This window comes from Pipistrellus kuhlii, unplaced genomic scaffold (assembly GCF_014108245.1).
Source record: "Pipistrellus kuhlii isolate mPipKuh1 unplaced genomic scaffold, mPipKuh1.p scaffold_m20_p_8, whole genome shotgun sequence".
NCBI lineage: Eukaryota > Metazoa > Chordata > Mammalia > Chiroptera > Vespertilionidae > Pipistrellus > Pipistrellus kuhlii.
The window spans coordinates 19,822,991-19,836,598 of record NW_023425584.1 but is presented as its reverse complement, the minus strand read 5'-3'; the positions used below and the strand labels follow the sequence as shown (position 1 = coordinate 19,836,598).

At 41.8% G+C, this 13,608-nt stretch overlaps 1 protein-coding gene across 4 annotated transcripts in view; it reads right to left on the bottom strand.

Annotated features, from left to right (window-relative positions):
• HTR4 (5-hydroxytryptamine receptor 4) overlaps positions 1–13,608 on the bottom strand; it is a 144,090-nt gene that overhangs the window by 62,666 nt on the left and 67,816 nt on the right. For all 4 annotated transcript variants that reach the window (XM_036423985.2, XM_036423987.2, XM_036423984.2 and 1 more), the window contains exons 3-4: positions 8,442–8,567; positions 6,927–7,127 (exon numbers count right to left, since the gene is read on the bottom strand). In XM_036423985.2, coding sequence (XP_036279878.1) covers positions 6,927–7,127; positions 8,442–8,567 — 327 coding nt within the window. The remainder of the gene's footprint in view (positions 1–6,926; positions 7,128–8,441; positions 8,568–13,608) is intronic.

The following is a 13,608-nucleotide window of genomic DNA, read 5'->3' as shown; positions in this document are numbered from 1 at the left end:
ATCCACTTGTCCAACATCACACAGTCAGGATATGGTAGAACTGAGACTTAAACCTCCATGTGCCAAAGCCTATATCCTCATCATGTTAGCAATTGGACAGCACTACACAAGAGCATTGCTACCCAGAACAGGAATATGCAGTGCCCTATAAGCTCCGTGAGCTGAGGACACAGAAAAAAAAGACATGTTTAAAGATGAACTTGACAGATAAGATAATAACCAAGAAGCTACTGCAGTGATCCAGAAATAGCATGGGAGAAAAATTAAGAGGAGGAAGATAGATCTGAAAGATATTTATGAAAATACAGCTATGATTTGTCATCCAGCTGGTCATAGAGATAAGTAAAAGTTGACCTCAAGGAATTGCATTTAAATGACTCATATATGCATCTTTGATATAAAAAGCAGAAGAGGATATTAGTTTAAGGTGGAAATTTCCACTTGGAGCACCTTGGGTCTGAGAAAGCAGAAAGGTGTTTAAGGCAAGATGTTGAACAGGCTGTTCAACAGAGCCGGGAGAACCGGAGAGCCCTGCATGGGACAAAATTGCAGTAGAGAGCAGAGCGGAAGTGCAGGTGAAGCCAGAGGACAGGTGAGCTCTCTGAAGGAAAGAAGAGAGAGAGATACCCAGGGCTAGAAGCCTGAGGGTCTAATCTTGAAGAATACTCAGCTATGTAGCAGGAACTAAAACACAACTCCCAGTGGCTGGGAAGATACCCACAATAGCCATGAGAAATTTATATTTGAAAAGTAAAACAATAATGGTATAAAACTTGTGGCTGACACTTACTGAATGTTTACTAGGCTCCATGCACTAGCTTATGTTCCTTGCGTGCACTGAGTAATTTATTATTCATAAATCCAAAAGGAACATACTATTATTAACACAGTTTTACTGGTGAAAAGATAAAACCCAGAGAATTTAAGTAACTTCCCCAAAATCACAACTCATAACTGGTCAATCTGGGAGTCTAGCCCTAGGATCCCAAAGTCATTTCAAACAACCACATTCACAGGTCAAAGCGTTTCATGCTCAGTTAAACAAGCATGAACAGCTATGGGCATGTAATGAGAATACGAGAATGTAAGAGATAAAGGCTGACTCTCAAAGAGCTGACAGTCTAAGGTGAGACAGACAAATAAATCAATTACTAAAACAAGTAATAACTGCTGTGTTTACATTTAATGTTGTATGGGAACTCAGAGGAAGAAACAACAACTCTACTTTGAGAATGAAGCCTGGCTCGGTGAGAAGGTGACACCTCTTATCTGAGTATTGGAGAAGGGTGTACATTCACCTGGAAAAAGAAAGACACTCAAGACACATGTTAGCAACATGGAGTTATCAAGAAATGCCTCGTACCTAGGAGATGACAGCAGATCACCTCACTGGGAGGTGAGATAGGAAAGACAGACTGAGGACACCTTGGGAATAGCACTGAGAGATGAGCTAAGGATTTAGCCTCTAGTTAATGATGTGTCACTAACACACACCCCCCCCCCCCTTTAAGGCTTTGCACATACTGTTTTCTGAAACTGTGGCTCCTCATAACTCGCCTACTGACATCTACATTGTCCACAGCTTCCGCATCACTTCTCCAGAGAGTCTTCCCTGCATTGGAGGTCACCTGCTCCAACAGCTCCTTAGACTTGCCCCCATTCTATTTCATTGACACCCCCTCCCCCCAGTTTTACTGTAATTACCTATCAACTGTCTTCATTCTCCACCAGACTAAAATCCCTGCCATTCACAGCTTTCTTCTGATTGCTCAACACTGCATTTCAGGGCTCTGCTCAGCTCCTGGCAATTAGTAGGCACTCAATAAATATTGGATGAAATGAATATAAAAATAAGATTCATATCCTCTGGCATGAACTTCAACTTGACAAATATTACCGTAGTGTACAAAAGCATGAACCAACCCTCAAGGAGTAGATGAGAGGGAGAAATGTATAATATGCTTTCCTTGCAGAGATGCATTTCAGCCCTGGTGGGGAAACAAATGTAATTGTGTGACACAAGTTCATAATGATGGACACTTTTCATTTATACAAAATCAAGTCGTGCTCCAGGGAAATCGTAAGAAATGCAGAGACACTTAATTCCGGCACAGTATAAAATATACAGCCTTTGAGTCAGAATTGTATGTTTTACAAGTAAACTTATTTTCAAAGAAAATCTGTGGCGGAGAAACCATTGGAGGATTTTTGCAGTTAAAACAGCTTCCAGGATGCCAAGGGGAAGGATGACAATTTAGTTAGACATATCAAAGGGGAAATCTTGCAATGCTGTAGGAAATGCTATCTTCAATGAAGTGAAACAGATTTTTTTTTAAAGGGAATTGCATCAAATGCCAAATGTAGGACAAGTACACCAGAGAAAGGGGACCAGAATGGGTAAGCCTGAAGAGTCTGGCACATGAAGCCAGAGGAAGAACCTAGCGATGTTTAAACCAATATAAATAAGACTTGGGGGTGACACATGTCTGTCTTGCTGTGGAGGCTTCATAAAGACACTTGTAGGTCCTTAGGCCAACCTAAGAGAAGTTGATGTCTGTTGTTCTTGTCTGTCCAACAACCCCACTGCCATTCTCCAGTGCCATATGTTGTGGTAAAGTCCACAGTCATGGTGCCTCATCTCTACCCAGCAACCAGATGTGTTATCTCCACGCCACAATGATTGGTTAAGGGAAGAGTGTGTGACTCAAGCAAAGCCAACCAAAGTTCTTCCATGAGAAACAGCATTTCAGTTTCTCTTCCTGTGGACTCCGAGTTAAGGATGGTTTAAGACTCACATTGCCTGAGGCTATTTTTTTCTGAACTTATAGTGACAATGAATATAACACGAAAACAGGATAGAAACAAAGAAGGAATATATAAAGACAAAAACAGACATAGAGACAGAGAGGAACCACAGAGAGAAAGAGAAGGAAAGACGGATAAAAAGAAGAGAGGGAGACTGAGACAGAAGGAGAGGGCTAGACTGCATGACATTGTTCAAATCCTCCAGAGAGCCATGTCTGAAGTGAGACTTTTGAGATAATTGAGCCAATGAATTTATTTTATGTCCCATGGTGCTAAAACAAGACCCTGCTAATCATCTGGTAAGCAAGCTGGTAAGAACTCTACAGTCGAGCATTTTATTTGGGTACATACAGGGAAAGCCCTCTTCAAAGGCTAATTTAAAACAAAAGTGCAATTGGATAAGCTAAAAATATATTCACTTAACAAAGCTGCTTTATGGTATAAAATAATTAAAATTTAGAGGGAGTGATACTTACAGTAGTTACCTCTTAGGGGCACAGCTGTGGAGGTAGGGAAGAAATTGGGGGCGTTTTTGTGTATTAGTTGTGAAATGAAGACATGTTAATAATATTCAGGTATTATGTGTGGTTTTTAAAACTATGGTGATTCGAAAAGAGATTGTTGTAACAGATCAAACACAAGGTTGTGGAGATGGCTGTGAATGTCCGAATGTCCAAGGGAGGAAGAATCTGCTAACTGGATGGTGAAGGCCCCCTCAGGGTGAGAATCTGGGGCAGTCTGTGAGAGAGCAGAGAGAATACACTGGCTGAAGGTTTCCATGTCCCAGTGGTGCTCTGGCTTCTAAGGGAACTCCTAACACTGAGCTCAGCACATTCTCAGCCAGTTGAGGGATGTGCTGTCCCAGGAGTACTTCAGTGAATACTCTTGCATTGGAGAAGTGTTAACTTCTAGCAAAGGGAAAATGGAGCTTAAAGCACATATTTCCGAAATCAGTAAAAGTGAAGTTTTTTAATACCTATTCAACTGACCATCCAGTCCGGCCAGCTCCACCTCTGGTAGCCCCTATATAACATCACTGATGGTTTGGTGTACTCCCTCCACTCATTCATGCATACCCAGATATAAACATCTATATATTTATTTTAGAAAAGTGGTATTACCCTGAACATTAAAGTCTGAAACTTGCTTTGTTTTCTCATATAACTCATCAGGATATATTTCTAAGGCAATACCCAATGCTATTCCTCATGTTTTTAATGTCGGTGTTATAGTATCCACTGTTAAAACCAGTACTCTGTTATAGATACTTAGTTGGTTTTCATTCACCACAGAGCCTTAGATTTAAAATAATCAATGGCACTTTATGCTTTAATGCAGTTCTGACCTCTCATGACCCATATTATAGGATGCGTGGATTTTAATTATGCTTTGTAAATTATTTTTAATGAAGCAATAAGCTCTCATTAATAGGATTCAATTCTCACCCAGCTGGTGTGACTGTGGTTGAGTGTCAACCTATGAACCAGGAGGTCACAGTTTGATTCCTGGCCAGGGCACATGCCTGGGTTGCAGGCCTGATCCCCAGTGTGGGGAGTGCAGGAGGCAGCCAACCAATGATTCTCTCTCATCATTGACATTTCCATCTCCCTCCCCCTCTTCCTTCCTCTCTGAAATCAATATAAACATAAATTTAAAAAAAGAAAAGAAAAAAAAGTAGCATTCAATTCTCAAAGCACCTGGAAACACAGTGGATGGAGAATGGGAGTTGGGGAAATGTGTTTCATAATGTTTTGCTTTTATCTAGGGGTCTGCCATCTGGGTGGAATTAGGATTCACAGTGAGCATTTTTGCTCGAGAGCCACTACCCTTTCTGAGTCGTCCCTGCAGAGTCTAGGCAGCTCTAGAGAGCACAAGCATCATGCTAGGAGTCACATGACCAGCGATGACATCACACTTCACTGAGACATTCACTCTGTGCTTTGCCCCAGCCTAGCCAAACCCAACTGTCATGGGAAGGATACAGCAAAAACAGAAGCCAGATGATAAACAAAATTATACTCTTCCAGGCTAACCTGTTGCCCTGTGATGTCCAGAACGAACCTTCCAGCCCAAAGAAAACATCACTCTTGGAACAGGGAGACACCTGGCACGTGTCCCAGGCTCCCAGAGGAAAACCAAACCATCTGATTTCATTTTACTTACGGAGTTGGGTTTCTGATGTCTACTATCAGAGAAGGAAATGAAATTATTGGCAGCATTCTTCTAAAAGAGAATGTGCTGTACCCTTCAGTTATTCAATAGTGTTTACCTAACACCTTAATCAGTATTGATGTTATTATTGCTTAACTGTCAATTTCCCCAGTAAAAGGTAAGTTCCAAGAGTGCAGGGAGGGACCTTATCCTTATTCATATGCATGCATGCACTTTCTCTCACTGATGGTGACAGAGATATTTAAGAAAAAAATTTTTTCATTATAATTGTGGTTTTAATCATAATTGCCCTAAGCTCTCAAAGGAGAATATGCTTTGTGGGGTCAGAGATGCCTTCTGCAATCAAGAGAGGACTGAGCTAAAATCTAAAAGACATGCAGGAGAGGAGGGGACAGAGGAACTTTCCAGGCAGAGGGAGGAGCCAAGGTCCCTAGATAGCTGAGCAAGGAGCACTGGAAAGAGAGAAAGGCCAAGATAAGAGGGATAAGGTTGCCTTGATCCTTCAGCTTTGCCTTCTCCACGTTCCTATAACACTTCCAGTCTCACTGCTCGGAGTGAAGCAATGATTACATGCAGGATATCCTGGAAGATTTCCACAGATTGTCTAGTTCCTTACATTTTATTATTTCTAATATGAACTTTCACCCAGTATATACTGACTGTTTTAAAAAGTCTTTCATGTACTGAAGTCAGATTGTTATAAAAAAGCTAATAAAGATAAATTTCAAACTATGACATAGCATGGGTCTGGCTTTCAACCAACAATTCAGCTCTATCAATGTCATCATGCCTAGTAATAGAGTGGAATCTCATTATACAGACATTTAGCTTAAGCATATTCAACTATCAGTTCTTGGCAGAGAGGGAGAGAGCAGGAATGTATATAACATAGGCCATTATACCTCCCATTCCAATCAAGGAGCACCAGTCCCATGGTTAGGGTATGAATCTGCTGCTCCCAGCGCTATATTCAGTCCCTAAGAATTCTTCCCAGTGTGACTAATTCTCTGGGAACACTCTGATTTTAGTGTTGAAAGGCACATATTTTAGAGAAACCATAACCTCCAACTTTAGCCAACTACTTTTCCTTTTCCTCAATGAAAGAAACAGACCCCCCTCCCAAGAGTGGAGGAAAACCTGGTCTGCTGGACTACACAAGAGTCAGTAAAAGATTGTCCCTGGTAATTCAGATCACGTGAGTTGCACACCACTTTCTTTTGAGAACAAACCCCTAACACATGGCTACATTAATGGCTGCATATGTTCATGTGATCCTCTGACTTTTAAATTGCATTCTTCCTTTACTGTTCAATACCCATGAGTAGGAACCAGAAAATCAAAATTACTGGTACAACTAATACACCTACATCTCCACAAATGAGGCAAAGATGGAGATCATTAGGTCTTCTGAAGTCAAATGTGAAGAAAAAGAACAAGATTATGCAACAGAATGAAATGCTAGCCTTGAGTCCCAATAACCAGACAGTTATTGGGGGTTTTATTATCATCTTTAACTTTCTGGAAAACAGTCTCTACAGTCACAGGCATACACCTGTAATTATGATACAGACACATTTTCAGTAGAAGGAACCACCCCTGCAGCCTACCGGGCAGATGTGTTAATTCTTGCCACTCAGCTCCCTCAACACTTTTTTCATGCCACCTGGACACAAGGTAGGGCTCCCCAGTGACCTTGATGGCTGGTATCTGTCTCTACCTGGATTGTAAGCTCCTTGCAGGGAAGGTCTAGGCCTTTCTAATCTCTGTGCACAGGGCCTCAGAGAATGCCCTCTGCAAAGACTGAGAAGTGAATGGGTAAGTGGATAACCAGACGTACTCTCTAAGACTCATTTCTAATGAATCAGGGAAGAAAGAAAGACACATCCCAGCAGTCATCAGGCCACTGTCTCCAGCCCAGAGCTCCGCTGTGCACACCGCTCTGTCCTCACCTGTCCAGAGAGATACAGCACAGGTGAAAAATGGATGCCGTGGTGAGCAGAACGTCTAGAGAAGTCCGGACGAGGCAAAACATCTCCCCATAGATCCAGATGTCCTGAACCAGCTCAATGGCACCAAAGGGCATCACCAGCACAGACACCAGCAGATCCGCAAAGGCAAGAGAGACAATGAAATAGTTGGTTTTTATTTTCCTGTGAGCGAAAAAGTATAAGGACGAGGCAGGGGAGGAGGGATAGGAAGGTCAGGGAGAAAGAAGTGAGAGAGAAGAGCAAAGGAAAGCATAGAAAGGAGGAAAGGAAGGAGGGAGGAAAAAGAAAAAAAAGTCAAATGTGTAATGTATCTTATGAGGTTGTTTCTCTCTGCGATGTGGCTAGGGAGACCCTGTGTGATCTGGCCACTGCTGAGTATTCCAGATTTTTCTCACACCCAGAACCCTCCCTTCCTCTCCTCTATGGCCAAACGGCCTGATTTGAGTCCTTGTGGAGTGAGCTCCTCCCAAGTCCCTTTGTACAGGGTTTTCTCTCCCTACTATGGGCTTACCTACCCCCACCAGTATGCAGGCCTCGGTTTGGTCATTCTCAGGGAACCTCCCAAGATGCCCCCCTCACAAAAGGCGTCGAATTCCACTACTTCCTACTCTCACACTGACAGGAATGTGCCTCACGTTTGTGAGACCTACACAAGTGTGCTTTTATTGTATATCTGTTGCATCACCACTGGGTTAATGCGTGTCTTGCTTAGAGAGGAAGGCAGCAGACAAGGCAGGGCTACATCCTTTATCCCTTTTATGCTTGTCTGGTGGCTCTTCATCCAGGCTGCACACTAGAATCACCCAGTGAATTTTTTATAAATATTGATGCCAAGGTATCACCCCAGATCAATTAGTTCAGGGATTTGGGGTGATTAGTACCCCCATCCACACCCAGGGTTGCCAGATAAAACACAGGGTACCCAGTTAAAATTGCATTTAGGTTAACAATGAATCATTGTTTAGTATAAGTATGTCACAAATATTGTCTGGGATATATACTTAGAGCACATAGTAGCAATTTTTAAAAGGTCTTCAGGTAATCTGAATTGCAGCCAGCGTTCAGATGGATGAAGTGGGAAAGAGAAGGAGACCCGGGTATAAATCCTAGACCAGTCACTATCAGCTATTCCCTTCTCTAAACTGATTGATAAAGTGGGGAGGATATATTAGATGTGCTCTCAACATATGTACATACAGTGATCACAAACTTCTAAAAACCCCCAACCAAGTTAAACATAGGACCAAAGACAAGATGGAAATGCAGTTTAAGTGTTTACACTGGTCATGTTTGAGTTGGGGGGCAATGTATGATCTTTTCCCCTTGCTCTATTTCCAAACGTGGTCCCCATGTATCTTTCCCTTTCCTAAGTACAGACTATGATGGAAATGATAAGTACAGATTCCTGACTCTCCAGGAAGGGCCCAGAACACTACCCAGGCCTCTTGCCCCGTGAGGTTTCCTCATGCGACTCACCTGAGCTGCCGGTCCCTGCACACGGCCACCATCACCAGAAGGTTCCCCAAGATGGCCATCAGGATAACCGCGGAGAGAAACGTGAGAAGCACTGCCTTCTCCACTGACCGAAAACCCTCCTTGGAACTGAAAGACAGACAGACAGACAAACACACATACCCACAAAGATTGAAGGAAACCCTGACACACAGGCAAGAAAATTAATCTTTTCCTCATTCATCCTCAGGAAGGGAACTTCACCATAAGCAGCTGAAACCCAGAATGATTGTGCACCTATTATGTGCCATTGTCTGCACCTGTCACTTTATAGGATACCTTAGTGAAACCCTACAAAACAGGGAGGAGGAGCCTCAGACTTGAATGAACTACCCTGAGACTGCACAGTTATTCTCCATCGGAGAGCTCGTGGCTTTCCTTCAGAGCACTTCCTCAGTTCATGCTGAGAAATGTATTTGGATGATTCCTGTTTTATGCACCAACCCAACTCGAAAGCTCCATGAAGCAGGTGCCTCATGTGGCTTATCCATTGATAAATTCAACTCCAGTGTGTTATTCACATTTCTTGAATGAAGGAATGATGGTGTTGGATGGATGAATGATAGTAACTTGAACCAGGTCTGCATGGATAAATGGCCACCTGTTTTAAGGACCCCAGCCCAGCCCACGCAGGCTGTCTCAGGCACAGGTCTTGGCTTGAAGACTGTTCTCATGCAGCTGATCTGAAAAAATTGGTCTCAGATTCTGTTAAGTCCATTGGAAGACAGCAGCTGATCACTAAATGTAAGAACTCGGTTCACTGCCCAAACCACATTTCTTTTGTTGCCCAACATAACAGTTCAAGTTTGTGTTCTTGTCATTTCTAGCATCTGATACTATTCTATGAATCCTGCTGTCCTAGTATGAATCGTTTTGGTTTATTAACTTGGAAGTGAGTGTTCCCATCAATAAAAGCATAATGTCTGCAAATTTTTAAGAAGCTTCAGAAAGAAAGTTTTATTTCTATTAGAGGATTAAAAAAAAGGTTTTTAAATGAAGTTTCAAAGGACCTTAACATTCGCAGACCCAAACCCCACATAGCAATACATGAAACTGAGGCCTGGATAGAGGAGCTATGTTGTCAGAGCACTTCAGAAGCTGGTCTGGAAGGGGCTGCTTGCCCTGTGAGCCCATTCCTGGAACCACATTGTCTCCAGAATCAAGAGATGTCTGTCTTTACTGAGCTCCTTTGATTGGAAACCAAGATAGCTGCTGGCCCCAAATGGCAGCAGCCCACCACGAACTGGCTCTGACCTTGTCCAAAACTAGCCTGGCACGAAAGACAAGATTCTGACTAGAATAAGGCAGCGCTGTCACAGTGACTGAAGAACCAGAGCATCCCTCCACTCTCCTGACAAGTGTTTTTCTTAATTAATTGACTGACCAACTGATGGATGAATTGATGTCTGTATGCCTAGGGTTTGGATGACAAGAAAGTCTAGGTATATTCATCTAAATCACTCTTCTACATCTACATTCCAGCTATCAACAGTACAGACACTGGACAGGGAAGATTTAATTCAATGAGGAAATGACCTTAACAGGGTGATGTGGCTATTCAAAATTAATCTTTCCTTAGACCATTTTAACTGAAGTCAAGTGTCTAACAAACGAAGTGATAGTGGATTTTCTCCTTGTCCTTCTCAGTGGCTCCTACTCAGAGGCCTTCTGAAACGTGTTGCCCCTCCAGGCCTCTGCGCTAGCTGTGCCTTCCTCTAGGGATGCTTCTTTCCTGTCTTCCAGGTCTCAGATTAAAGTTAACCTGCACTTAATGGGACAAACCAACATTTTCCATTTCCTTTATAGCAGTTATTGTCACCTAAAATGACTTCTGCTGCTGCTGTTGTCTGTGCCCCACCCCCACAGATTCACTTCCCTTATCTGTTCCAGCACAATTTCCAGCGCCAGGCACAGTCTACTCTACAGTGCATGTAGTGTATAGGTGTGTGTAGTACATAGGAAATGCTCAATTATTTGCTTATTGAGTGAGAGAAAGGCATATTGTATTCGTAATGATGAGCTTTATCCTTCAATGTCTTTGAAAACGGATGGAAGGTACAGAGAATTTCCCTAGAGAAGTCCCGGTAGGAGACACAAAAGGTATTTTTTTAACATCTGAACGGCTGTCATTTGAAATAAGAGATTTGTGCATGCACTCATTCAACAATTTTTTCTCAGCACCTTCTCGGCACTAGGCATTGTTGTGTATCCTAAGGAAGCAGAAATGAGCAATACAGAGAGTAGGCAATGGAGAAGTAAAAAAGAATGTATGGAGGCTGAAACTGGTTTGGCTCAGTGGATAGTGTCGGCCTGCAGACTGGAGGGTCCCAGGTTAGATTCCGGTCAAAGGCATGTATGTACCTTGGTTGCAGGCACATCCCCAGTTGGGGCTGTGCAAGAGGCAGTTGATCGATGATTTTCTCTCATCGATGTTTCTAACTCTCTATCCCTCTCTCTTCCTCTCTGTAAAAAATCAATAAAATATATTTTAAAAAAAAAGAATGTATGGAGAATGTCAGAGGCAATATACACTATAGCAAAAAATCTAGAAGGGAAAGCAGGACAGGACTGCCAGAGAGGGTAGTGCTTTTAATAGGGGTCGCCGGAGAAGGCTCAGTGATGGGTTTGTCAGACTTCACGCCCTGCAGGTTGTGCAAGGAAGTGAGATGAATGAGCATCAGGCTTTGCATTGAGTAGGCTACTTATTGAAGTGTTTTGAAGAGCCTGAGGAACATTGTTAGGGTTGACTTAATCAGCCTGGGTTGCAGCCTAAATATTAAACTTTTTTTTCTTCAAGTTCCTAAGTGATTCTGTTGTGCAACCAAGGTTGACAATCCCTGCTGAAGGAAGGCAAGATTTAGAAATGGCTAATGAGAGTTTTTAACAACTAAGGGTGATCTGCAATAGCTTCCTGGTGCTGTGTTGAGCTCCAGTTTAGGAAGTATTTAAAAATAGATGTCCATGAGCTACAACTTCACACCCATTAGGGTGGCTATTATAAAAACAAAACAAGAGTGAAAAATAACAAATGTTGGTGAGAATGTAGAGAGACTGGAACCTTGTGGATTGCTGGTGGTGATGTAAAATGGTGCAGCTGCTGTGCAAAACAGTTCGTTGGTTTCTCAAAAGGCTAAATATAGACTGACCCTATGACCCAGCACTTCCAGTCCCAAGTATATACCCCAAAGAATTGAAAGCAGAGGCAGAAATAGATACATATACACCAAAGTTCATGGAAGCATTATTCACAATAGCCAAAAGGTGGAAACAACCCAAGTGTCCATCAAGAGATAAACAGATCAACAGAATGTGATATACATACACTTTATGGAATTTTACTCAGTAATAAATTTCTGATACATGTTATAATGTGGATTAAACCTTGGAAATATTGTGCCAGTGAAATAAACCCAACACAAAAAAGACAAATATTGAATGATTCTATATATATGAAGAGCCTACAAGAGATAAATTCATAGAGAAAGTAAAATCGTGGCTACCAGGGGCTAGTGGAAAGGAGGAGAGAATGGGGAATTATTTCATGAGTTCAAAGTTTCTGTTTAAGGCAATGAAAAATTCTGGAAATGAAGAATGGTGGTGGTTGCACACCACTGTGAATGTACTTACTGTCATTGAGGTACATTTACATGGGCTCTTTTATGTGTTAATAATACATTTATGTTATGTATAATTTATCACAATAAAAAGAATACCTGAATGGCCGTGTATCAGGATATTGTATAGGGTTCTTATATTGGAGGCAAGTGAGATTGGCTGATTGTAGGTCTCTCTCTTGTCTGTGGACAATGGTCCGAACATGTCCATCAACAAGAGCCTCAGTATTAGAACCATCTGCCCTGCACTGCTTCTCCTCTAGTAGGAGAGAAAAAACAGATTCAGGGTCTGTGGTGAACATTTCTGGCTCCAGAGAAGGTATATTTCAAGCCAAATGAAAATGTCAGAGTCAGAGAACCTCAAGTTCAATGCTATGGTTCATTTGTGGTATACCAATTAGGAGCTAGAAATAGCTAAACTTTAAATTGTGAGTGACAAGCACAATTTAACTATAGAAGGAACATTTTTAATTAGACAGAACTGTCCGTTGAACCAAATGTTAAGTCCAGTAATAATGATTAAAATAAATTAGGAACCACTTCTGCTAAATCTATGTTAGACCCTTGGGTTACCTTTGACATCCTCCAAGAATATTGTCAACTACTACAGACAGCTCCCATCTGACCAAAGAGCCATGCCTGCTCCACTAACTGGGTTCTTTGACAATTAGTCTTACGGGAAATTTTACTTTCTTCCTCCTCCTCCTCCCCCTCCTCCTCCTCCTCCTCTTCCTCTTCCTCCCCCTTCTTCCTTTTTTCTTCTCCCTCCCTCCCTCCGTCCCTCCCTTTCTCCCTTCCTTCCTTCCTTCCTTCCTTCCTTCCTTCCTTCCTTCCTTCCTTCCTTTTCTTTCTTTTTCAGTGATCTCTTGATCCATTAATAAAGAAACTCCACAAACTTGCTGGCTATGTTTTCCATTTTCTCTGTTCTTTTTTAAAAATATGAAGAGTGTTTTTTTTGTTGTTGTTGTTTTTTACAATAAAAAAAATTATTGATGTTTTTACAGAGAGGAAGGGAGAAGGATAGAGAGTTAGAAACATCGATGAGAGAGAAACATCAATCAGGTACCTCCTGCACACTCCTTACTGGGTATGGTCCTGCAACCAATGTACATGCCCTTGACCAGAATCAAACCTGAGATCCTTAAGTTCACAGGCCAACACTCTATCCAATGAGCCAAACTGGTTAGGGCCATGTTCTCTGTTCTTAATAAAAGGAAACCTACAACAATAATTCTGGGTAAATGTCTACATAGGTTAGCATATGTGAAAGTGAACTGTAAATGACAAAGTACATTATAAATAAATAATCACTGTTATTAATATTAAAAGCCCATACAGGGAAAATAGCTAAGGGGGTTTTGGATTATGCTTTGTTATATCACCCAGAACCAATATATTTCCTTAGGAGTCAAGAATAATTTTTTTTCCCCTTCCCCTTCTTCTTTTTGCATTGATCTAGTTCATAAGTTACATAACTTCCAAATGTCACTTGCCTTTTCTGAGCTTTCTGAGCTTCT